The 27,886-nt window shown below is 40.7% G+C and overlaps 1 protein-coding gene across 5 annotated transcripts in view; it reads right to left on the bottom strand.

The window, feature by feature from the left end:
* ANK2 (ankyrin 2) overlaps window positions 1-27,886 on the bottom strand; it is a 565,434-nt gene that overhangs the window by 465,051 nt on the left and 72,497 nt on the right. For 2 of the 5 annotated variants that reach the window (XM_048846724.2, XM_048846723.2), the window contains exon 2: window positions 9,245-9,305. The exons of the other annotated variants lie outside the window; for them this stretch is intronic. In XM_048846724.2, coding sequence (XP_048702681.2) covers window positions 9,245-9,265 — 21 coding nt within the window. In that variant the 5' untranslated portion in view covers window positions 9,266-9,305. The remainder of the gene's footprint in view (window positions 1-9,244; window positions 9,306-27,886) is intronic. 5 annotated transcript variants of the gene reach the window in all.

Raw genomic sequence — 27,886 nt, 5'->3', positions numbered from 1 at the left:
TGGAATTTCACTTGGAGACTGAAAAGAGAGCCATGGACAGTTTTAAGACCCTATCAGCTTTTCCCTTTAGATTTATAGACCTCTTTATATAGGAGAAAGGAAGTAATTTTGGTAGCTTTCAGCCCATCAGTAATGGCTTCTTCTGCCTTTTGATTCTTATTACTGAAAAAATAATTATAATTCCCTTAACTTTTTCAAATGAAAATTGGTGTTTTTCCACTACTGTGAAGCTTCAAAGGCAAACTTTGGAAAATCTAGCTATTGTGTCTAGTTAAAACTATCTCAGTCCTTTCCTTCATTTCTCCCCCTTGCATTTACACTTCCACATTCGTTTAATGCCCATAACCAATGGGACTGACAACACATAGCAATGGAGATAGTGACATGCTCTCTGATGTAAAGCAAGTATAATGCATGTTGACATGTTTTACTCGGATTGTCTCTCTGACGTTTGCCTAAAGCTGAAAGGTATTTTTTTGTATACCAGTTATATAGTCTATATATCAGCATGGAACTCCTGCACAATGGGTTAATTCAGTCAGTGCACTATAATACATGTGTGAGATGGAGATCCTACTCACAATCCCTTTTGTCCACTGGGAGAAATGGTGTTAAAGACAAGACAGATTGATAGTCTAGAAGAGATGTTCTCTGGGTAATTTGATATTGGGAAGGATTGATATATGTATATATTTTAATGGCTGGCAGTAATGGAAAATTACAGCAGAGCATCCAGACAACAGGATTAAAAGGCTAAGTGCTTATACTAGTTTCTAAAAGTCATTTAAAAGTTACAACTGTGTTCGTTTTGTGTTTTGGTTTTTGAAATGTTCAATTCACACACACATGCTGTAGAGTTTGACAGGACATCTTTCAAAATCATGTACATTTCATTTTTTAAAAGGGTAAAGCATTTATTACAGGCATGTGTGTGGTGGAGACAACTTGCGATTGTTTCCTGTTCAAATTGAAGGAGTCTAAAGACTTAGTTTTAATAAAGCAGCTCTGGTATAGTGGGCTTTGCTCCATGTGATGCCAGACAAAAAGGAAATGGGCCTGACTGATTCAGCTCCTGTGGAGCCAGCAAAGTGGCTTTGCATGCCAAGACGACGACAGCTCTGGAACCTGTTGCACTTCAGTAAGCTTGAGCCAAGGGGAAAAATAATCAGTTCATTTCCCATTCCGTTACAGTCAATCCCCTAAGCAATTTCTTCTTTGAAGAAAGGGACGGGGGGAGCAAGGAGTCTTAGTACATGTAGCTAGCCCCCAAGACTGGATCATTGTCTGGTGTGGGTAATGAGGACTGAGAGCCCTGCAGGATCTCGTTCAGAGACCCAGAACGAGACTGAATCCTTCCGTTTGATTCAGAGGATTTAGAACTGACCCAGTCTCTGCAGATTCACTTGGAGTTCATGTTTGATGAATGATAATCTCCACGAAGAGCCCTCCACAAACTACTGTGCCTACCATATCTATCCTAGGTTTTGATGTACTCACCTGTTAGTGTGCTGTAGCTTAGCACTTTTCTCTCTCTAACCCAACAAGCTCCGGACAGTCTCTCCCTACTCCCAACCCAGCTGCTTAGCTTCAGGGGTGAGATTGATGGGAATGGTGAGGTAAGGAACTGGCTGGTTGACTAGGGATAAGAATGGGGAAACATGCTGGTTTCTCAACTGCATGAACAAGCTTAATCTATTTGCCAAACATTTTTGAGTCAGGGTTGAACACTAATTCAGGTTGATGCGAAATATTTTTACAGTTTGTTTTGAAATATCACACCACTCTGCAGGTAGTGTTCTGCTGTAGATAAACAAGCTCTCGCACTAGTAACAAAGATTAGAAGTAGAAGGCCTGTATGTTTGTGTTAGAAATGATTTAGTACAGTCAGCAACTAAACTTCCTGAGTTGACAGAATGATCTCATGTCTGCACTTTTTATCTTTATCGTTCTATAATTAGATTTCTCTCCTTCTTGAAATGTGCAAATAGCACTTCTGGTTTTCTTTTCCCTTTTGTTTACATTAAAACTTAATATAACTTCAATTGGCAGTCATGAGGATTGTACTTTGAGATCATTGTTGTCTTCTCTTACTCTTTTTCATTGTAACGGGTGGTGGCTTGTTGTTGTATTACTCCTATCTTGCCAATTTCCATTTATTGTATTGCCATAGTTTGTTTTTTCTGGGTTACTTGCGTTGGATCTTAAGAAGATGATGATGATCACAAAAACGTTTTTTAACATGACGAAATGACCACAAACTAGAATAATAAAATGAAGAAAGCGTGTGTGTTTGGTTTTTTTCTGGCCTGGAGATTTTTCTTGGGTAGGGAGTTGGTAGCTTATCGTCACCAAGAATTTGATTACAAGTACTAGGTACCTCATCACATGAAGTTCTTACCATATGCTGGCTGTTGCAATTATTTTATTTCATTTTCCAATGGAGGGGTGTCCAAATCTGAATAACCACCATAGCATTTTATATTAATTGGCACTTTGCTTGGCAATTTCAGAAGACAGGAAGGTCTGACTGGGCATGGAGAATAAATTACCCTTTGAACCATATAGTCAGGGTTGAAACAGGATGGGGAAATTTGATCATGTTGGCATTTATTTACTGGCTATATAAAGGACTTCATTCTGCAGGGCTCTAGCATGATCATTGCATTTGCATTAAAAATTCTAAAGAAAATGTAAGAAAATATATATATTCACTTTAACTAAAATGAGCAAGTGGAAAAACCATAGGGTGGTATACTGCCTTTGACCCCCAAGCATTGTTTTGACCCCAGAAAAAGAGACGAGCCACTGGCTCCATGAGGTCTATTAAGGACTTAACTATTGCTATTGATTTATGTGGAAGACTGCCAGAAACTGTGGTGATGGGTAGCAGTAAAAAGCCCTAAAATAAATATGCACACAACAGGTCTGATTCTTTGAGGTGCTGAAGCCAGTGGAACTTGAAGGCACCTTTCAGAAATGATCACCACCTTGTCGGGTTAGACCCACAATGCCCTTGTTATGAGTGGGAGTTGTGTATTACTTGCCCAGTGAGTGGATATTTAGGCCCTTTAAGATACTTATGTAGCTATGGTTGAAATAGCTTTCAGCTTAGAGAATGAATGAGGAACAAACTGGGTGTGGTGACCACTCTGCTCAAAGTAGTGGCTGTAGAAAGAACACACCGTGCATGGTTTTTCCAGACAGTTCTTCTCTGAGAAATGTGCTCTTAGGCAGTAAATCTCCTGCCTTGTTCTACTGTTAGTACTCAGATATGTGACTTTAAGTACACCTGTCAAGTCTGCCAGTTATAGTGCAGTGCTCTTCAAGGACTAGGTCAGTGCCAAAAGGCAAACCACATGGTTAAATACAAACGTATATCTTCTTTCCACACTGTTTCAGAGTTTCTGCCCATTAGCACACCCACAACTTCTTTCATGATGTTAGTCTCAGTACTCTCTGTCCCTTGAAGAACTCATTCTCTCTGGACTCAACAAGTACCTCTTTTGGAATCCTTGGCATCTGGAGAATAAGCCAAGTTGCTTACTCTAGTAAGATTTGCTATCCTTTCAAGTATTTTTAAAATTGTATATTTTTTCTTAGAACCGTCAGCATTTCCTAATATGTCTATTAAATTATGATGTAACAATAGCAGTTTACTAGTTGGCTACCCATATTATAAACAAGACATAATTCTTCATCTAGACAGCTTTAATATCCATTTAGATTTGTAAAGATGTCACAAAGAATATGCCAAAGAGAATTTCTATTAACACTAAACATTTTAAGTCAATGAAGCAACTGCATCACTGGAGACAACAATTGCTTTGAGTTGACTTGCTACATCAGAGCCCAATTTAACTATAATGAGACCTAAGGTATAAGGCACAATCAATGTTTCCCAGTTAAAAGGCTTAGCAGATTTTACTATTCGCAGTGACATCAACTGTGGTACTTGGGAATGTTTTTGTGTTTACAGCACGGCCAGTCAATAAAACAATTCTGAAAAACTACGAACTTTGCTTCAATAATTCAGTAGGTTTTTTTGTAAAGATGGATGCTTGGCCTTCAACTGGCTCTTGCTCTAATGGCTCTATGCAGAATCCTAATGCAACATGTTGAAGTACTGCAGTAGTTAAACATTTTCATTCGTGTTTTGGTCGGAGTCCACCAGAGAGGAAAGTCAGGCCGCAAGGCAGCAGATAGACTGAGGAGAAGAGGAGGGTGGTCAGGACTGCTTCGCTGCTTGGCTCCTTGAAACAGTGCAGGGAGCATGCACTATAAAATCTAATTATCTTCCCTTTGAGGGGGAAGCTGGAGAGCAAGAGGCAGCTGCAGACAGGTCCCAGCAGGGCAAGGAGTCAACTGAAAATGTTAGTTGGCTGACGGAAGCAAAATGCCAAATAATTACCATGTTCCATTCTATGAAATAATAGAAGCTGCCAGATTCCATGGCTGCAGAATTGCAGCCTCTCTGGGATGTTGACTATGATAAATGGGGCAAGATACACCTCTTAGGTTTGTTGTTTTAGGCTGTATGAAGATTCAGGCAGGTGTCACAAGATCAGTTTACACCTGGGTCATTTTTGGGGGGTTCTCTCTGCAATTATAAGGGCTAGAAACACTTTTTTTTTAAATGGAAGTGTAAGAAAGGGAGAAGATAAGAGCATCTCAACTGCCCTGAAACCTGTTCATGACTTCCCAGTGGGTTGTAACCCACAGGCTGACAACCCCTGAGCTACAGTATGTCCTTTGAAGTTTCACAACCGGAATGTAGCATATATCCTTGGTATATTGTTTAAAATGTAACCTTTCTAGTCTAGTGTATATGGCTTGATGGACAGAATTGAGTGTCACAGAACAGCTATGGAAGGAAACAATGCTTTTAAAATATCAAGTATTAATATCCTAGGTTGCATGAGACTATGACACAGTCCACCATTGGAACAGCAAGGAGTGTACTGAGCCCTAGTTCTAAAGATACAATAATAAAACGTTGGCTAGTTTGTTTCACAAATATTAAAGGAATTTTGTTTTCTTCATCAGCAGACAGTCTGCACTGGCTTCTAGTAGAATGTACACAGCTGCAGTGAGGTAGTGATAATTCACTGCAGAGTATCATTGTGGAGCACAGAGAGACAGGACAAAATACATTTCCAACAGGAAGCTTGTAGTTACATTTCAGAGCTCTGATAACATGTCAGATGTAATAGATTAAATTGTCTGAAATGAATCACTGTAATTTCATTTTTTATATCATTACATTTGTTTCCCTGCAGTTGATCCTAATTTAACCCATGAGACACAAACCTTATCCAGGATAAACTTTTATTAATTTTACACTTATCAACTGCAAGGGATATTCAACATGCAAACACTGTACCAGTTGTCCTAATATTTTTCTTCTGTTTATAAAACTAAAGAATAAATTAATAGCATCACTGACATTGCACAGATGATATAATTCCCAAATACACACTTAAGACAGGCACAGTAATGTGAGGTTTTATACTGTGGTCCTCCCATAGTCATTTCTTTTGTATTGGGCCACCAAGTGTTCTACTAAATTTAGGGTTCAAAGGCAAATCATCATTTTTAGTCAAACAGGATTTTATTTCAGCCCTTTGAAAAGGTCAACTCACAACAATGTTGCCAGTGTCCCACTCTCCCCAGGCAGAGCCCCCAAGTCTGAGTTCATGCAGAGTGTGTTTCTCCCTGAGTCCAGCAAGGGACAAGATTTCCAAAAGTGGGCAGTGGATTTTGGATGCTCACCTTAGACATCTTAAAGAGGTCTGATTTTCAGAAAGTGCTGATGTAACCCGCATGCCTAACAGGGAGAGATATATCTTTAAGAGATCTAGAGAGAAGGGATAGAGGAGGAATGAGTGGTGTCTGTTGCTCTGTTCCATATCCAAAAGTTTCTGGAACTGCTTGTGGTAGTTTTTGGCATGCTCAGTAGGCTCCTTATAGATGGATTAATAAGAATTAATTGAGGAAAAGTAGCCAGGGCAGCTGCTTTACAAAGACACGTAATCTGTGTGATGGGTCGGGAGAAGCTCAGCCACAGGAACAGAAAGAGGCTGTTTTCCTCTAACTCTGAAGCATTTTGCAGCAGAATTATTCACTTACACAATTAATACCAATACGCTGGTTATTAGTTAGCTGACTAGCTAATTAAGTGATTCCACACTCCAGCAGAGGAGGAGAAAGTCCGTGTGGGGGTTCCATTTGAATATTTCTGCAAGCAAGAGAAGGAAAGATACCACTGCAGTACGTTTTGACTCAGGTGATGAACAGAGACTCTAACGAACTCAACCTAAAGCTAACGGAACTCTTTTACTTCTCACTGTATTTCTGTGGGAACTGACCTGTTTAGATTTAATTTGTGTCTTTTGTTTATATTTACGCTTCACTTTGAAGATAATGTATGTGGATTATGAAGTCGCCTTGTTATTTAGTAGCAATTAAGCTATTATTTTGGTTTTTATTATAAAATTTTACAAAGTTGGTACTTAAGTTAATTCCTCTTGTTCTTTTTAGACTTGATTGTGGGGAGGCTGACCCTGTGCAATCATTGCTGAAAATCCTCAATGGCTGATTTCTGGGTCTCCACGTACCTTTCTATACGAGTTGTGTTGAGGCACTGGGAGAGCAGTAGTAAAGTAAATACTAGCCCATCCAAAGGTTACTCTGAGAACCCACCATTTAAAATGAAGGGTGAAATCCTCCTCCACTGAAGTCAATCAAGTTTTGCCATTTACTTCAGTGGGGCCAAAATATCATCCCCAACTCTTCTTAAAGTTTCTCAAACTGAGGATCCCTGAACCACTGGTCACTTTTGAAAATCTTGGCCAAAGAGCTCTTGCATGGCCAAAACCCTTCCTTTTAGAGGCCCAATTGTCAGCTTTACCCCCTCTAGCAAAGATATCTTATACCCCGAAGGGATGATACGATACATACTTTCCTTCCCTACCAAGCCAGTTCATTAACCTCTTCCTCTTCTTGCTGGAGGAGGAGTACACACATTTTGTCAGAACTGTTATATTTCCTTTCTTCTAACATCCTCTGATGCGCATAAATACAATCAATGCTCCAGTCAGTACAGTGTTATTTAGGGGGATGCACTTATAAATCATTTAGGCACTTTTGAACATTTTAACCCACATCCTGGATTCGTACTCCATGCACAAACCAGAAGAAATTACCGTATGTTGTCTGTATATAGCAGAAGGAATTACTTTGTCTGAATACAGATTTAATTTCATGAAAAGGTCTAGCTGTGTGTCTCATCTCTACTTTCTCCAATTTATTTTCTACCATTACTGAAATATACATTAATCAGAAAATATTACACACTTCAATACAGAGCAAAACTGAACAACTGAGTCTTATCTGCAGACTTTATCAATGGGAGGAAAGCATGTACCTTCAATTCATACTCCATTTTCATATGTTAGTATACAACAGTGGAGTTGAACACCAGTTCATACAGAAGGGGAAGCTGAGCATTTGTTCACTGGGAACTAGGTAGTGTCACCCTACCACTTTTGCACATATACACATTTGTTCTAAAGGTTCTTGGTGTTCCTAAGAAAGAGCAAGTCTCGGGGGAACAAATTTGACTCATCTTCTTTCTCAGCTCATGTTGTAGAAATCTAATTGTATGTCCTAGTTTTCAGAGGTGCTGTGCACCTATAACACCCATTGGAATAATCAGGAACTGGGGTTCTTCAGCACTTTGGAAAATAAGGCAATTAATTTCCAGCTAAGGAAAAGCTGTGGTAAAAAGCAAGCTGAACTACTCCTCTTAAAGCAACTCCAGGTAGCCATGACATCAGTTTCAGAAGAGGCCACACAGGGTACCACATCTGTATAAGATGAACATCCCAATGAAGGCCCAATAGGGTAAAACAGAAGACGAAAAATGGGGCTTAATGGAAACGTGCGGCTAAGTAAAGAGGTTAATTGCAGCCAGCATTTAATGCCTAAAAAGTCTGCCAATTAATTAAACATTAGCATTCATAAAAGGATAACAACTTGATTTATTTTGAGTGACAGTTGTTTCCTCAGCATCCAGGCTCTCATTTCTGGAGGATTCCACAGACTGTCACTTTTGACAACAAACATTCTATGCAAGTAAAGTCAGTTGCTTTGAATTATTTCAAAGATAACCAGCAGGACAAATGCTGCAAACAAAATATAGCAGAGTAGGCTTCCAAACCTGTGGAGGGGAGTTATATGAACAAATCTCATCATTTTGTTAACAGCATCTCTCCAGATACCTCCTTCCATCGCTTTGTAAGCACTTACACACTTTAATAACCATCTGGCTGGCACAGAACTGTCTAGAGAACAAGGAGCCATTTGGCTTTTTCAAGACTACTCAGTGATGTCATCTCTTAGAGAGTCAGACATGACATGTCTATCAATTTTACAATCAGCATAAGACAGATTTTCAAATGAGTACCAGCAAAGGAGCAATACAGCATGACCTCATTCAAAATGAAAGAAAATCTTGAAAGATAGAAAAGAAGTCAAACAAAAGCTTAAACAGTCCACTTTTCATGTCACCACTCCCGTCTTCCTATTAGTCTTTCAACTATCACAAATTAACCCATTTCAACATACTGGCTAAAGAATAAAGAAAAATACTGAAAAAGTGTATTCTCTTCTCCATAGTGTGACAACCCAAAGCAGACCTCCTGCCCTATTAAAAGTCAGTTTGGAGCTCAGTTTAGAGTCAGAACGGGTAAGCACACTGAAGCTTACAGAGGTCCATAAGTAGGGGCGGGGAACTGAGTGTACTAAAGGGCTTCCCACCCACAACTGATTCTCATTAATTAAACAGTCCACTCTTCCTTAAAACCATCTGACTCCTTCTAGTGATACACCATTGCAGTAATCGCACAGCTTTCTATAGTGGGCCAAATTCTACTTGTGCACTGACCTCAGTGTTTACTAATATACTGAAATCAACAGGTCTGGAAAGCACTAACAAAGGATAAAATTTGGTCCATTAATATGAGTTATATACATGCATTAAGAAGAGAGTAGACTCCCTTAAATATTAAAATTAATTTAAGAATAGCATTTAAACTAAGAAAACCATAAAATGGCTTTTTGATCTGTGCTTAATTCATTTCCTCAGAGCAAACTAGTGTCTAAAAAATAAAAATTTAACCATAATACGCATACAACTGAATTCTTCAGACACTGCCCTTTCTACTAAAGTGAATTACCAAAGTACCTTTTGCAACATGGTGGTCATTTGAAATGCCAATTCTTCATGTCCCTGTTCAGTTACTTACCTAGAAAAGAAAAGGAAAAAAATCAGAATTTTCCAATACCCTTAAATATGCCTCTCATCATCAATACATTTAACATGAACACAAATCTGGATTCCCCTTCAGTAAGTCTTCCTTAATAATAGGTACACTACAAAACACTATCTCTGTGTCTGTTCAAGTTTTTAATAGATACTTCAGAAAAATCTATTAGAGTCAATATGTTCCAGTGGATAGGACACTAAACCAGGAATCAGGAGACTTGAGGTGAAATCCCAGCCCTTTGGAAGTCCATGGAAGTTTTGCCATTGACTTCAATAGTGCCAACGTTTCAAACCATTGGTTCCCTGCTCTGAACCCAGCCTCCAGTGTGACCTTGGGCAAGTCACTTCCCTCATCTGTTTCCTTATCTATAAAATTGGAATAATAATATCCAACTTCTCTTAGGTGCTTGGAGCTCTGGGGATAAAACATGCTAAATGAGAGCTAAGTATTATTATGCAGGCTAGAATTTGTGGTTGAGGAATAGGTTGTTGATGAGGAATTGGGAGAAGAAAATATTTTCTGTTGCTGACCATTATATTATTTAGCAAGAAACATATGAAGAGGTAAACTATCTTTTTCTCTCCCCTCTCTGCTATGTTGCTCCTTCCCCTTTATTTCCCAACCCAACAAAAGAGTTTCTAATATGGCTACTACACTCCAACATCTATGTTAAACTAATTTAGTTTAGTGCTTAAAAGAATGTACTGTTTAATGATGAATTACCTGTACTCAAACTTCACATTCATTATTGGTAATTTTGACAACATTTAGCTATGGCCAAACTTACAGAGGGACAAAAACAGTTCAGATGAACTTTTCACAAATCATAATTATACACCATTTTTGTTTAGATGATAAAACAAAATAACCCATTGCTCAATCCTGTTACCATCCCCTATACATGTATGTACACAAACCTCTCATAGATTATCAGGGAAAGATGAATCCAAAAGAACCTTACACACTATTTTTGGGAATTATATCAAAACTGAAGTGTAACTACTTTCGTGGTGGAATATTGACACTGTTTAAAAGTACTTAGCAACAGTACAAAACCATTTAGATCAAAAAGTGAAGAATATCACAACCTATGCAATTAAAATGATAGGTTGGAAGTAACTAATTTCCCAAACTGGAATATTGCAAGGACCCCAATCCAAGCACTCACAAATCTATACTGCAAAAATCAGAGTTTTTTTAAAAAAATAAGCTTTGGATTGTTTGTATTTTCCTTCTGAGCCTTTAAGGTTAACATTTTCAAGTTCTTCTCTGTAGCCATAATAGCTAGAAACTTACTTTTCATTTTTAATTGAAACCTGAGAGTCTTACATAACCACATGACTCCAGGAGCTGGAGCTTTCAGAAAGTCACCAAATATCAGAAGAGTCATGATAAAATCATGAGAGTTGGCAAGACTGACCTTTTGGTCTCATCTTGAGGATGTGCTTTCAGTAGCACAGAGTTCGTAGGCCCTCCAACACTGATAATGGAGAAAAAAAAAACACCCAGCCAGTAACAGCCACAGGCAACAAGTGCCGGGGACTGCTTGGTGCATCACCAACTACTTCTAAGGCATGTAGCCAGACTGCAGGAGCAGCACCATGGGGATCAACTCTATGCCCCAGAAACAATTACATTAGCAGCATCACAAGTTATGCCCTTGCTCATGGAAGCCTCTCTAAACCAGCTAGCCACCCAACAATACCATGAGGAATCATAGAATATCAGGATTGGAAGGGACCTCAGGAGGTCATCTAGTCCAACCCCCTGCTCAAAGCAGGACCAATCCCCAATTTTTGCCCCAAATCCCTAAATGGCCCCCTCAAGGATTGAACTCACAACCCTGGGTTTAGCAGGCCAATGCTCAAACCACTGAGCTATCCCTCCCCCCAACAAAGGGTGAGTACAGAATCTCTCAACACTTCTCCTCCTCCCCCATCAGACCCAAGAGCAGTGGCAGTTGGGCCCCAGATGCCAATGTCTGACTATCTATATAGAGCAGGACCCAGACCAGAAGGGCAGCCTATAATGGACTTCCAACCAACCGGTACCTGCAGCTTCAGAACCAGGACAATGAACATTTTTGGTCTATATATTTTGGATAAAAGCCTTCATTCCAGTTACCACATGACACCTCTCCTTGCCTTACCCCTCCTTCTTAGCCGTGCCCTTCATCCATTACTCCCTCTCCTCTTCCTTGCTGCCTCCGTTCTCCTCTTCATTTCCCCTTTTCTTTTCCTCCTACCAACTCACCACTTTCCCAAACATCTCACGTCTCCCACCCTACACATTCACCACATATAAAAAAGAAACAAAAAAAACACACAAACAAAAACAATCTTAGATAGCATAATCCCAGAACATTAACAACAAAAATAGACAATCTTGTGGATATAATCCTGGTCCTCTCATTCACCTGCTCTTTTACAGTCTGTCTGCTATTTCTTGCCTATACTTAGATCATAAACTCCTTAGAGTAGGGGCTATATCTTCAAAACATTTTATAACATGTCTCTGTCATTTTAGCCACTGTATGAACACACAATAATAGAAGTAGTAGGCGCACAGGTTCCAAGAGAAAAATGCTATGCACTGAATCAGCAGCACCACTTTCTGCAACATGCTGGGTTTTTCTGGGAGCTCTCCCCATCCACCTGACCTAGGAAGATGGAACATCACAAATTCAGAATGAAAGAAATGCAGGCCAAAAAAAGCCTGCTCAACGGCTTCTTCGTTCAACACAAAAATGCATTTGAATTTCTTAGAGAAGGGTTGTTCCCAGGACCAATGCGTTGTGTTTTCCAGATTTACCTTTTCCTAAGCTTTCTGCAAAGTTGGAAATGGATTTGAACAACTCACACAATGTGGTGTAAGAAACACAAAAATCAAATGTTCTTCACTGCATTCTGAGAAGAGTTTAGAAGCTGAATTGTAAAACTGCCTGCATTCATCTGATTTTATGTTAGTACGGATTTCACATCACTGCCAAAATCACACATCTATTGCACAAATTCCGTTGCTTCCATCTCCCGTTGGGCTGCTCTGTTCTGCCTCTGAATAAGCTCAGATCCGCCAGCAGAACTTGTATTATCCACTTTTGAAAAAGAAAACTTTAGTCCTCTGGTCCTCATGCCCATGTTTAGTCTTCTCCAAGAGAACCGTAACTGCCAGCTACAGTTCACGGACCTCTCCAGTGCCTGGATCAGTTTCAAATTTTATAACGCTATTGTATCTTAACTGTGCAATGTACTTAGCTGGATTTAAAGTGTACTTCTTTGTACTCAGTCTTCAGACTGACAATTCAATGTTCTCCTGGCATCTGACTGAGAACAACTGTCTGGTGATGAAAGGCACCACTTTTTAATTTTCTGCCCCCTCCTCTCCCCTTCCCCGCTTTTCAAGGAGTGTGTGCCTCAAGCTTAGCAGAGAGGCAACACTAAACTCCTTTCTGTCTACCAAATGAAAATGTATGGCACAGATGCCCCTCGGAGCAAACTCCTCTACAACTTCTTTCCCTGACCTTAATAAATAGCTACTCAGTGTAGAGATGATGAGAACAGCAATGCAATGATCTGCACCCATGTGGTTTTTCTCTCCATTGTTTTCAACACCTTATGGGAAGCTGGAAAAATTAGAGATCACCTAAAACCAAAAAGCACTGGTACAAAGGCCTTCTATCCTCAAGAAAGCTTCAGAAAATACAATTCAGTTCCTCAAGAATTTTGTCCTTTGCCATTTGGCAAACAGTATGCTGATTCTTCACCCCGATCGTCTTCTAATGAAGCTGCAACCAACAGAGATGTCTTTCATTGTCCACGAACAGAAATCATTGTGTCAGCAGGAATGCATATCTCTCTCATCCATACCTCATTTTGAGTGATATAACTTACTTTAGTCCCAAAGTTCAAATGTTCTATACAAATTTGGTCTGTTTACACATTTTATCACTGACATTTATGTACATGGGAAACGAAGAATTGTGAACTTGAGGATGCAGACAAGGTGATTCACACTAATGGAATGAATCCTACAGCATTTCCTACATATAGAATTTTGTGGGATCCTTCATTTTGGGTCTTTGTCACACAACACTTTCCACATTGGGTGTAGGCAATTTGAGATGTATGGCTTTGCACATGACTCAAACTGGTTAGGGCTGCAGAAGATGTAATCTCCTCCCCCCATCAGGCTGTATTCAGTGAGACAATTTCCTCTGGCCTCTCCCTCTCGTACAGCACGAAGCCAAAAACATCCTAAAGCACTGTTTCTACCAGCACACCTGTACAGAAGGCAGACCCCCATCTTACATTATTGCTCCTCAGACCCTTATGCATATGTCAGGTATTGTCAGTGTCAAGGCCTCTATTAGCAAGGACAATGACATCGTTTTAAAGGCCTCAATTGAGGAAAGCATCCTTATTCAGGAAAACATTTAAGCACATGCTTATATAGGACTTAAGCATGTTAAATTCTTCTTTGTTGAGGAAAGCACTGAAGCAAGTGCTTGAATTGGGGGCCAAAATTCTGGAAAGCTGTCGAGTGCACCACCCTGCCCAAGCACTGCCATGTGGGAACACAGCCAGCACTAAGGTCTGCAGTTCCCTGCACAATTCTGAGGAAGTGGGTATTAATTCACCTGCACTTGACCACCATATTGCAGGGTAGCTGAAGGAGCTAATATAACATATTTGAGTGTTCTCGCTTATGTTCCATTCCAACTCCCATTGACTTCAATGAAAGGTGGGATAGGCCTATAAAAGACTAGCTTTTTTTTTTCCAGCAAAGAACAATAAGTTAAAAGGAGAAGGAAGGGACATCTTTCCAAAAGTTTATAACGATTAAGTTGGTCACAGTTTGCAGTTTGAACTTGAATTCACTGTCTCTTTATAGTATAAGAGAAAAGCAATTTGTTTTAATAATAATAATCAGCTACATTCAGACCTGGTCTAAGCACACTAAGCCAATTGAGTTCCACCAGGGATAAATCTGGCCAACTGTTTATAAAGCTCATTTTATCAGAACCAATTTCAGATCACTATGAAGGTGAAAAGGTATAAAATGGAACTAAGGCACATCAGCAGAAACACTAACAGCAACATATATTGTGTGATTAACCTGCTAACTTCCAAAGAATTGGACCCACAATAAGAAAAGCCACCCAAAATTAGGGTCTAAAGAAAATTAATTTTATATTACAGCTGCACCGAGAGGCCCCAAATCAGAATAGGGCCCCATTGTGTGAGGCTCTGTGCACACATGTACAATACAAAGAATAGACCCTGCCCCCAAAGGTTTTAACATAAAACAAGTCACAAAGCACCAGAAAATGTGGGATTAATTTCTTTATCATAAACCCTATCAAATCTTAGATACCACTGTGATATGGCCAGTTTATAGAACATATTATATAACATCAGTTTCATGCATTTGCATTTCTCATGTGAACTATTTACAAGAGCAGCAACAAAAGGATACTAAATTTTTATGGACCATAAGCAAATTTGAGTCCAAAATTCTGTTTCTCACTAAACCAACAAGCCAACTGGTTTAGAAAAGGTCATAGAAAAGTTAAAAGGCATTTTTTCCCATTTCAGCATTCCAAAAGAAACAGACAAACACTAACACAGATTACCAGTTCTGAATTCCAAGCTTTTGGGATAAAGTGAGATTTCAAGCATCTAATTTCTAGCTCTCACCATCCATGAGGGAATGTACTGGCAAAGATAGTAGTGCAGATGGCTAAGATAATTCTACAACAAAAAGACCCAACTATCAGCTCTGCTGTACTACAGAGCAACCCAGAAATAAGCCTGCAAGCTATAGGGCAAGTCACTACAGAAGCCCACCTCAGCTTCTTATAAGTCAACAGATCAGAATGCTACCAATCTTACAGGTAAAATAAAAACTTGGTGCTAAGTGGCCCTGCTTAAGGTTGGGAAGCTGAGAGTAGAACCTGTTCTAGAGGCAGGTGGGAGATTGAGTGGTTGTGGGTTGGGGGAGGTGGGCAGGGTTGTCTCAGCAGCTGCGGGAAGGAAGGGGGGATGTAGTATCAAAAACGTTTTCTGGCCAAATGGCTAGGGCCATTCCTAGCTGAGAGATGCCATGCCTAAGATGTCTTGGCTGTCTTTCATTCATGGTCAGAATGCAACCTCAAGCTTCACCAAATTTAAATCAGGAGACCCAGTCTTGGTAAAATTGGATGAGGGGAAATATTGGAAACACCAGCTATTGTCTATATTCTGAGATCCTATATGATTGAGATGGATCAAGGTTTTCAGTACAGGAGGTATACGTGGCATCTTCAGCTACTTCCAAACCTGGCTGAATTGCTATGTGACCCTACTCAGACCACAGACTCAGTGAAGGAAGACACCCCACTGAAAAGAGTCCTAAACCTATTGAGCAGGGGGCTACCCCTCTGGGATTTGATAATCAAAGTGAATCATTTGGAAAAGTATCTCTTGGATGCCCAGATCCGGATAAGCAACAAAGCCAGTGACTTGTCCGGATTTACAATTTGTTGATAAACGTTGTTAACAACAATTCTTATACAGGAGCAAAATTATAAAAAAATCAAAACAGAATTCTGCCATGCCTATTTATAGGCCTCCCTCTGGGGGTAAATGGGAGCACACAACTTCTTTACCTCTACTGATCTTGGGTATATCCCTGTAGTGGGCACAGGAGTAGTGGGGCTTGCTCAGACAGGTTGCTTTAAAACCTGAAGGGTTCTCACTCTGAACTCCAAAGGGCTCGTACATCTGTAGCAAGGTCAGTGGCTAAAACAAGAGAGCGAGGTCAGTAGCCACCAACCTGAGTGATAAACCTACAAGGAGAAACACACAGGTTACATGTAGGGTTCTGGGATTGGTTGGCTGACTCCTGGAGAGACTCTCTGGTGTTTGGGCCTGTGCTCAAACAAAGTATTGACCATATTTGTACATGAGAGACAGGGTAGATTGGCCATCAAAACATTTTGCTTTGACTTCACAACACTTTTTTTTTTTTTTTTAAAGACAAGTGAGATTCTATCTATCCTAGTGTTGCTCAGCTCTCTCCACAAGCCCGCTGCACTCAGCATTCTCACCTGCTGCCCATTTCAAATATATGGGATAAAATATTGGTACAGCACTAACACCACCCGGAGCAACAACCACTGAATATAAATTGCAGCTTTTAGCTATAACACAATAATGCAGTACCCAACTGCAGTCTTTACGGAATTAGGATCCTAAATTAAAGGGAGAGCCTTTATATACCTATTTCTTTGCTTAAAGTTTGCAGGCCAGCTGGCACTGGATATTCCCCTTCTAAAGCTAGCTCCTTTTTTCTGTCAGATAGTTGCAGCATACTGGCCTGGAACGGAATCAGCAAAGGTCAGAAAGAAGGAGAACAAATGCTGCCTTTGTACAGGTTTTCTGGAACACAGTGAGAGTTTGACTCATAAGTATAATACAATTAGAGACAGTGTACATTACACAATATGTCCAATATTAAAGCACTGACAGCATGAACTCTTTCACTTTGACACATGTTCTTGGAGTCAAAAAGTCTTCTGAAAGGTTTTCATTACAGAAGTACCACACAAAAAATCACTCTTGATCTGCTATTTAGTAGGAGCTTAATAAATGCTTAAACTGACATCTCATAGGGCCTGATCCTGTAAAGCCTTTGAAATCATTGGTACTCATCATGTAAGGATTTGCAGGATTGGGCCCAGGGTCTCTTCTCTCTTCCTCTCACCCTCATCACCCAAAAAAGATACGCAAAATACCTTCCTATGGGGTCAGTTTTGCAATGTGTTACGGGTGCATACTACCATGCAGGATCAGACTCTAAATCTTTTTAACAGTGAATAAGAAATCCTGATTTTTCTGAGTTTCAAATCAGAATTTCCAAGTGGCAATCTGATGCAGCCTTATACAACCTGATTGTTTATAAGTTATAATGCAATATTTTCATTTGCTGTGATTACATCAGTGTTCTTAAAAGCACTGAAGTGCCAAAGTCTATATCATCTGTCTCCAAGGTGCCTGTAAAAGTAAATCCGAGCATTAATGGTGCAGTAATCTATTTAATTCCCTGTAGGAACAAAGAGAGAATATTTCTGCTTCTCTGATAAAAAGAGAAACCCACTGCATCCTTCTTTAAAAAGCAGCTCTCTGTGAAATTACCAGCCAAGATAATCATAAATATATACTAAATATATATAAATATATATTTACTAAATATATGAAAAATCCAGGTGAGAGTTCTGCCTCTGCTTAGAATCATTATTTTAATTAAATGTAAGTTTGTGCAATGAAAACCACAGACTAAGTGGAAATAACCTTATGGCAAAGGATATCAAGGTTTCTCTAAATACTGTACTTATGTCATCCACTGACTGTGGCCTTATGAGAATATGCCTTTTCAATGCTGCTTGTGTTTTGACACAAATATCATAGAATCATAGAATATCATCTAGTCCAACCCCCTGCTCAAAAGCAGGACCCATCCCCAATTAAATCATGTGATAGCAGTTATGCATACTCACCTCAGTACAAGTTTCCATTATGAAAGGGATGTAGAGGTTTGAGCTAGCTAAAAGATCCCCAGCTAGCCCCTCTTGCTGCTCACACAGTTACTCGTCTGCTTTTAGCACACTAGCTCAATCAGAATCACACTCAAAGTGTAGACATACCCTTACACTCCAAGAGAGTGCTCAGCACGCAACACATCCCATTGTTCTCAGTGGGAGCTGTTGAACAGTTTTGAAAACCTGACCGCTTCATTCAGAAAGCTAAACTGGAGGTGAGCATTTTTGAAAATTGTGGATGTTGAGCACTTTGGAAAATCTGGCTCAACAGTTTCTGCTTAACCTCCTTCCAACAAGTTTTGCTACCTGTTTATGAAATCATTTTCCCCCTCCTCCTCTCTCACAAATTTTAAAATTTTGATCCAATTAAAAACAAAGAAAAAGAAAAAAAGAATCCAAATATGAATGCGGTCTGGAAAACACTGTCCCCCTACAGAGCCCTGCCAGCAAATATTTTGAGATAGCCTCCAAAAATATTGGCTGTGCAGAGAAGGGGAGAAATTGTGTCAGTTACATAATTCCCAAAACTTTTGTAGCTGCAGCAGTTCCCTGACAGCTGAGATGCAGAATGGAAAGTCACATAGCCATTTCTAGCTTAGGAAAAGACATTCGTAATTAAAGCATGCAGTGATTGTGGTGTGCTATGTTAAGGACCATTTCAGTGCTCTCCTGTCTGAGATGCATTAAATTTCTCATCCATTCACTGACCAGCGGAGTAGAATCCGACAGCCATTAACACATTATGAAATTAAAATCACAAGGGCAGCTCTAGAAAACGCAATTTGAGGGCTCAAGCCACCTGTGACCTTTCTTCTGCTCATTTACTTGTTCAATATGATATGCTTAAAGAAGCTTTTATTTGTCTGGGGAGGTTTCTTATGAGGCAGAGCAGTCCAGCTGGCCAGAGCCATTACTGCACTTTTAAAGCATTACCTCATTTGTTTGGCATCCAACATTTTATTTTCACAGTTTTTGTTATATTTGAAAAGAGAAAGAACACACATACCTGGTGCACATCTCCTCAAAAGGACACAAGTGAGAGTTACTTGTATGTTGTGGTACAGAGAATCAGACCCACAAAATATACAGATTCTCTGCCCCCTCCTCTGTTTCCTTTGTGAGACTCCTGTAGCACAAAGAGGGTGGAACCTGTTCCTAACTCCACTGCTGAGGATTTCACTGGCATAGAGGAGTTCCCAGCGGGCAAAGAACCAATGTAGCCAGCTCCGTGCTACTCTCCCTATATCCTCAGTATAGGGGCCATGTTATGGGTTCTAGAGTTGGTCAGAATATCGTTTAAAGGAGACTGTTTCAACACAGTTTTCAGCAGGAAGATTTGAGAGAGCGTGCACTAGCTTTCTCTCACTCTACAGCAGGGGTCTCAAACACGCGGCCCACGGGGTTATTTCCTGCGGCCCACCAAGCGCCTGCACCCCTCCCCCACCCAGAGTTATTTCCTGCGGGCCACCAAGCTCTCCTTCCCCCCTCCCCTGCAGCATGCCGCGTCCCCGCTCCTCTGCCTACCTCCAGATGCTTCCCGCTGCCAAACACCTGTTTAGTGGCGCTTAGAGCTTTCCAGGAGGGAGGGGGGAGGAGTGGGGTGCCACTCACTCAGGGGAGGAGGTGGAGAAGAGGTGGGCAGGGGTGAGGATTTGGGGAAGGGGTTGGAATAGAGGCAGGGAGGGGGCGGAGCTGGGGTGGGGAAGAGGTTGGAATGGGGGCAGGGAAGGGGTGGGAAGAGGTAGGGCAGGGGCGGAGCCTCATGGAAGGGGTGGAGTGGGGGCGGGGGCAGCGGAGTGGGGGGTGTCAGTGATGCTGCCCTCAGGCCAAGGTACTAGTCCTCATGTGGCCCTCCTGGTGATTCGAGTTTGAGATCCCTGCTCTACAGCCTAGTGGTGAGGGCACTCATTTATTTCCAGAAGACAAAGGAAATGTGCACCTGTGTCCATGTCCATTTGGTTAGGTCATGAGCCTGGGATGTGAGAGACCCAGGCTCAAGTCCCTCATCTGCCTAGATCAGAATGATGTGGGATGAAAAATTCTGTTCCGAATCAGGCATAGCAGTGACTAGAGCCTGGGTCTCTCACATCCCAGACTAGTGCCCTAACCAAATGGATATGGACACAGGTACAAATCTCCTCTTCCCTCCAGAATTAAAAAGCTGAGGTTTTGATCTGCAAATACATATTTTGACATAATTCTGTTTTTACAAAAATATTCAAAAAAGAGTTTGTTTTATTCCAGTGCAGAATTAAAACAATTCTGAAACCTATGAAGTTGACAAAATGAAACTGTCATCCTTCGGTCAGCTCAGTAGATTCATGGGGTGAATTCCTGGCCCTGCAAAAGTCAATGTCAAAATTCCCATTAACTTCAATAGGGCCAGGATTTCACCCCTAGACTTTAAGGCCAGCACAGACCATTATGATCATCCAGTTTGACTCTCTGCACAAGGGACACCATAGAATTTCACCCAGTGATTTCGGCATCAAGCCCAACAACTAGTGATTCAACTAGACCATCTGCTTTACAAAGACATGTCAGGGGAGGGGAGGAGGCTGCACTCTGGCTATGCTCGGCCGTTGTTTGGTCTCTTGGGAGCCACTGCGGGCTTCTCAGCTGTTCTACCTTGCACCAGGGCCAGCTATAACCAGCTCCCTAATTGCCACCTCTCTGTGTTGAGCATAAATTTGGCGGAGTACTGAATCTGGCCCACAATATTCTCCTTTTTCAAAAAGATAGGAAAAAAGACGAGGATAAGGACGAAATCACCTGCCTTTTTTTTTTAAGCTCAGTTATCTAAGGAAAAAACAACCAAATTTGCTTCTTGATTTCTTTTCCCGATCATCTTTTAATAAATAACACAGCTGACTGAGAATCTGCAGAAAAGATGAAGGCCTAAACAATGAAAAACTTTTGACACCAATACAGGGTTGTGAATCCAACTCTAAAACAAACCTTCTCAAACTCCCCTCCTCTCTCTCTTCTCTCAGGGGAAGAGCGGCGTAAAAGATTCCCACCTTCCCCTCCAGATTCTGGCCCAAGTTTTTAGAATAACCAAAGAAGAATTTGCTTCTAAAGATCCTGAATTTAACAGTGATCCCAGTGCATGCTGGGACAGGATTTTAGGAATCCGAGTTAGTAATGTGTGAGGTGCTGGCCTCACTGAGAGCTGAGCATGCTTAGCACATTGCAAGAAGACACAAACATTGCACAACTGGACCCTATGTATTGCCAGGTGAGATGCACACGCTCAGTTAATGCACATGATCTCAAAGTAAATGAGTGCACTGAAAACACCCCCAGTAACCTGAAATGCTATGACTCTCAAAGATCCCCATCTATCCCATTTCACCCCCACTCTCATCATAGCCACAGTCTTTCTTGCTGAGAGGAACAGAGGGGGTCTTTCCTCAAAGCTCATCAATGCAGTCACTTCACCTGTTCTCAAGAAATTTAAGTATCCTTCCTCTTAACACAGTGGAAGTCACACCTGTGTTTAATCAAAGTTACTAAAAATTAGATCTGGTTGCAAATCTTACACCATCATAAAATCATACATCATCAGAGTAATTTTGCAGTTTACAGGCTTCTCCATAAACCAAGAGATCATATTCTCCCCATTAAGAAGAGATGACAGATTCTCTCCCTTCTTATGTTGGCCACTGTTTGTTGAACAAGTCATCATAAAAATGCACTCAAGTCTTAATGGATCTGGATGTACCTAAAGTTAGCTCTCTGTTTTATATGCTATATGCCTCAGGACTTCTTTGTCTGATTGTCCTGACATGATACCTGTTAGTTGCCAGCTATCGTTGTTGTGGCACCAGTTTTTCCTGTTTGCAAAAGATTCACCATTTAACTTGACCCATAAAGCATTTGTTATGGTGCATGGCACTGGATCAGACTTAATCCATCCGGGCCACTGGTGTTGTCAGTGCCACACTGAAAGAATCTGGTAGCACAAAAGCTGGGTCTGTCCCTCTGGGAGCTTGGCAGGAGTAGAGACAGTATATCTCTGTGAGCACTCAAGAGAAGGAATCAGGAGAGGGGAGGGATGGGAAAGTATTTAGATGCTAGGTGAGTTAATTGCACATTTCTTAAATAAGAAAAATACTCTGTGCTAGTGATTGGCAAGGTGCATGCTCCAGCTCAGAATGCAGGTGTCTGAATTTTGAAAACATGAAGTGCTGAAGTAATAAGAAACCTTCATTTTCTTAACAAATTTTTACTAAGATCCTTGGGAGGAAATATTCTCCTTGCTCCCGCCACAACCCACGTAGAATGGGTCCTCTCTATATAAGGATCTTCGACCTCCTGCTCAGGATGGGAAGGTCAGTTACCTCTGTTGCGCTCTCTCCCATCCCATCCCATGATTTGCAGATGTTGCCCCCAGCATCAGCAAAAGAAAGGTGTAAACCGTTCTAAGTAGAGGTAAGATGAGCAATTGAGGAGTATGCATGTTAAATTAAAACTGTTACCTAATTTACAGATTTCAAGGCCAGAAGGGGACATTGTGATCATCTACTCTGACTTCCTGTATAACACAGGCCATACAACTTCCTCACAATAATTCCTTGAGCATATCATTTAAAGAAACATCCAATCTTGATTTAAAAATGGTCAGTGATGGAAAATCCACCATGGTAAATTGTTCCAATGGTCAATTACTCTCACCATTAACAATTTATGCTTTATTTCCAGTCTGCACGTGCCTAGCTTCAACTTCCATCATGTTATACCTTTCTCTGCTAGACTGAAGAGACCACTAAATATTTGTTCCCCATGTACATACTTACAGATGGTAATTAACTTTCTCTTTTGTTAAGCTAAATAGATTGAGCTCTTTGAGTCTAATTAAACTTCTAGAATAATCATCTTCTAATGCATGATCACGTGCAGGAACAAAGCTGCAGCAGAACACTGGTCTCAGTAGACAAGAGACCTCAAACTATGGGACATGTTTTATGGCTCCAAATTCCTTCGAAATCCATCAATGCCAGCTGAGCTCTTCAGTGATAATTTTTCACTGAACAGCTATCAGGGGCTAGTGAGGAGAAGTGCCAAGAGAGGTGTAACATGTCAAAGAGTTTAAGCAAAGACCGAAAAGCAAGATGCTTTCACCCTTTTACCTGGACTGGTCATGAAAAATGTGGGGCCTTTCATTCTCCCATGCCTTCCTTTCTTCCTTCTGGATACTGTCAGTTCAGTGGAAAAGTTCTTTAGGACATATTTAATTTCAGTGAAAGAAAATGAGTTCACCTGTGCAAACTGAATTAGTAATTCAAAGTTCATATACAGACCTAGGGGCAGATCATCCCCTGGTGAAAATCAGTACAGATCCATTGAAGTCACACTGATTTACAACAGCTGGAGATTTGGCTAAATAGTCATATTTAAGGCTATGTTTTAGTCACGGGTGTTTTTAGTAAAAGTCACAGACAGGTCACGGGCAGTAAACAAACATTCACAGCCCGTGACCTGTCCATGAATTTTACTAAAAATACCTGTGACTAAAACTTGGGAGGGGGCTTCCCGTGACCTCATAGGTGCTGACTCCGCCCCTACCTGGTTCTGTGCTTCCCCTCCCCAAACAGCCAATGGGAGCTGCAGGGGCAGTGCCCTGGACAGAGGCAGCACACAGAGCTGCCTGGCCATGCCTCCGCCTAGCAGCTGAGTGAGGGGGATGTTGCCACTTCCGGGGAGCCCCCCAGGTAAGCACCGCCCAGAGTCCGCCTCACCCTTCCCATGCCCCAATCCGCTGCCCCCTCCCACACCCAAACTCTGCTGCTGCTGCGGGGGGAAGGGTACCGGGGGGAAGGGAGGGGGGAAGTGGCACGAGACTGCCGCAACAGCGGCCGGTGTGCCTGGGCGCATGGAGCTGCCTCTGAGCCAGGCACACCGGCCATTGCAGAAGTCACAGAGGTCACAGAATCCATGACTTCCATGACAAACTCACAGCCCTAGTCATATTGTACTAAGAAATGCAAGTCAGAAAAACAGGGACCAGAGTAAACCAGTCTCTATGAATCTTTAAAGTCAACAATGTAAAGTGACTATAAAAAATTACTTCATGAACATAATAAGTAGAGGTTAGGTACTAGAGCAACTGAGATAGTTTATACAGCCAACAAAAAACTGTGGGTCTAACTAGGTGTATACCAGTCATTGTCTGTTTCTCCCTTTCCCCAGCCTTTGGTCAGTTTTTTGCCTTTTTAGATTGAAAGCAATTCAGGGCAGTGACTCTGTCTTCCACTGTGTTTCCACAGCACCTAGTACATTTTGGGAGCTACTGTAATATTAATAATAATGTTTGTATCTAAAGTTAGACTAATTTGGAACAGAAATAAGGTTCAAATTTTAATAGAGGGTAACTACCCATGGGAACAACTTCTCTAGGGTTGTGGCTGATTCTCTTTTTAATCAATGAGCGGGAAGAAAACACAGTATCATCACTGTTAAAGTATTCAGATTATACAAAAATTGGGGGACTGGTAAATAATGGAGAGGACAGATCACTGACTGAGTAATCAGGATCACCTGGTAAGCTGGGCACAAGCAAACAATATGCACTGTAATATGGCTAAATGTAAATGTATACATCTAGGAACAAAGAATGGAGGTCATACTTACAGGACGGGAGACACTATTCTGGGAAGCAGTGACTCTGAAAAAGACTTGGGAGTAGTAGTGGATCATCAGCTGAACATGTGCTCACAGTGCGATGCTGTGGCCAAAATGGCGAATAGGATTCTGGGATGCATAAACAGAGGACTCTTGAATAGGGGTAGAGAGGCTATTTTATCGCTTTATTTGGTACTGCTGCTGGAATCCTGCATCAAGTTCAGGTGCCCACATTTCAAGAAAGATGTTAATAAATTGGAAAGTGTTCAGAGAAGAGCCATGAGAACGATTAAGGATTAGAAAACATGCCTTATAGTGATAGACTCAAAGAGCTCAGACTGTTTAGTTTAACAAAGAGAAGATGGGGTGATTTGGTTACAGTATATAAGCACCTATGTGGGGAACAAATATTTGACAATAGTTTCTTCAGTCTATCAGAAAGGTATAACACAATCCAATGGCTGGAAGCTGATACTAGACAAATTCAGGCTGGAGATAAGGCATACATTTTTAACAGTGAGGGTACTTAACCATTGGAGTAATTTACCAAGAGTTGTGGTAGATTCTCCATCACTTGATTTTTAAATCAAGACTGGATGTTTTTCCTAAAGATATGCTCTGGGAATTATTTTGGAGAAGTTGTATGGCCTATTACACAGGAGGTCTGACCAGATAATCACTATGGTCCCTTCTGTCGCCAGAACAATGAATCATCACTTGAAGACTTTAAATCAAAGTTGAAGGTCTTTCTAAAATATATGCTTTGACTCAAATACGTGATGGACTTGATGCAGAGTTTACTGAGTAAGGTTTATTAACTGAGAAGAGATCACACTAGATCATCATTATGGTCCATTTTTATCCTTAAAACATGAATCTCAATGACTTCTACAGCAAAAGTGTTTGTTCTACACATAAAAAGATGCCTTTAAGGACTGCCAGTCCTATGACCTCTCTCTGGATCTGAAAATAAGCTGGATTCTATTTTGCTCTATTGTTTGCTCTTGTATCTACAGAGTCTGTAGCCAATTTTTTTCCTTAGTTTCACCTTGCAACCCCACTGTCTTCAAATTTTGCCCTCTGTTATATCTTGGCAGTGCCATTTTCTTCATAATTCTCACTATATACTAGAAAAGGAGTACTTGTGGCACCTTAGAGACTAACCAATTTATTTGATACTAGGAAACTTCCCAACAAGTAATGAAGTGAGTATAAAAGCCTGAGACAATCCCACTGAAATTACAGGTAAGAATTAGTCCCATTGAAATGTTTTCCTAAAATTAGTGCCAAAAACAGGCTGAATTAAGTAAAACCAACATTTACTAATGTAACGTGAAGAACCTTTAATTTGCCAGTGGAGAATATAAAACATTAAGAGTTCAGATTCATTCCTTGCATATAACTCCAATGGCCTAAATTTTCAAAAGGGTCCAATAATTTGGGGTAACCTGTTAGACATAAAGAGACTGAAACACTGGAATGCATTACCTAGGGAGGTGGTAGAATCTCCTTCCTTAGAGGTTTTTAAGGTCAGGCTTGACAAAGCCCTGGCTGGGATGATTTAACTGGGAATTGGTCCTGCTTCGAGCAGGGGGTTGGACTAGATGACCTTCAGGGGTCCCTTCCAACCCTGATATTCTATGATTCTATGATTTTCAGAGGTGCTGGGTATTCAGACCCCTAGTGAAGTCAACTGGAGCTCTGGGTACTCAGTACCTCTGAAAATTAAGTCCTGGGTACAGGGAACCCTGAAATCAAGACACCCAAAATTTGCAGACACTTCTGAAAATGGAGGCAAATGAATTAATACATGAAATCAAAAGGAGAATAGAAACCTAAATGTCTTTAGTAAGTGATAGAGTGACCGGTGTGACTGCATTAGTGACATTCATGTTCATTTTCATCACTCTGATGTGTAAGTTTCAATATATATAAGGTCTGACTCATTAATTATTTATCACTGGCCAAATGGGAGGGGCCTAGCTTGTGTAACACAGAGAATGTGCCTGAATAGCAGGTTATTTGGCACACACAGCAGCCAATTTCTAGCACGGCTGTATTAAGAGCTGCCTGCAGTGCACTAATGAATTAGGAGTTCAGCACGGTGTGAAATGTTTCGACATTCTTTCCAACTTTGCTAAAGGAATTTCTGATTTGTTTATTTCTGCCAATTATGGGCCTGATCGCACAAAAAGCAGCCTCTAGAAATGTGCTGAGTGCCCTCAGCTTCTATTGAAGTCAATGAGAATTGAGGGCTATTTAGAACCCCTCAGGAGGCACTCAGCATCTCTCAGGATTGGACCGTATGTAAAAACTTTAATAAAGTTATATACAAATCGCCAACATTTTCCAATTTGAGTGCCCAAGTTAAACACCTACATCCAGACTAGAGTTACGGGAATTAGAGAAGCTGGTGGGTGTTCTGTACATCTGCAAGTTTGACCACTTATTTAGGTGCCTAAACATGGGCTTAAGTCCTTAACATAAGCAACTACGTTTGAAAAAATTGGCATACATTTTACACACAAGGAAATCCAATTTAAGTGTACTCTGACAGTACAGAACACAGTTAAATACCTGAGATTTTTAAAACAATAGCTCTTTGAAGGAGAGTTGTAAAATTCAGTCCCTGAACCACAAACACCAATTTTTAGGGTTCAAACCTCAGATGCACTGAAGCTTTGCCTGGCACACACTTGCATACATCCATAATTCTGGGGCCAACTGGGGGCTATTTTGGCACCAGACATACCTTAGAGCAGACACAGGGATGTCACTGGAGTTACTCCTGATTTACATCTGTGTAAATGAAGGGAGAATAAGGCCCTAGGAGAAATGGCAAAACTGCTTCATAACTGCTGAAGGACTCATTTATCCAAAAATACATCTGGCCTGAACATCCAGGAAGACACCTAAAAATTAACTTTTACAATTGACTTACACAATGTGGAAACCAGATGTATTTTTTCCTGGATTAGATCTTAACTGCATAAAGCCAAATGTTTTATATACATCCAGGACCCGTACACCTGCTGTGCTTCTGAATGTACAGTACCAGGTGGTTCTTTGATCTGAGTTGCATGACGACAGCATAACAGATAAACCCAAAGGATCAGCAGTATAGGAGTGAGAGCTTGATCTAATCACCACTTAAGTTAACAAAGCTCTTTCCATTGACTTTGCTGGGATCTAGAATAACTCTTAAACTTTTACCATCATTAGGAAAATTTACTGCTCTCTATAAATATACAAAATCCCAATCAGATTTCATGGTCATATTGTTTTATTTAAGAATTGCCTAGTTATAGGTATCAAAGTGCTCTACCCAGTGTTTTTACATCATTCACTAGGTTATGTT

Source organism: Caretta caretta, chromosome 4 (assembly GCF_965140235.1).
Source record: "Caretta caretta isolate rCarCar2 chromosome 4, rCarCar1.hap1, whole genome shotgun sequence".
Taxonomy (NCBI): Eukaryota; Metazoa; Chordata; order Testudines; family Cheloniidae; genus Caretta; species Caretta caretta.
The sequence above is the reverse complement of the archived record's forward strand: the minus strand, read 5'-3'. Positions and strand labels throughout refer to the sequence as shown.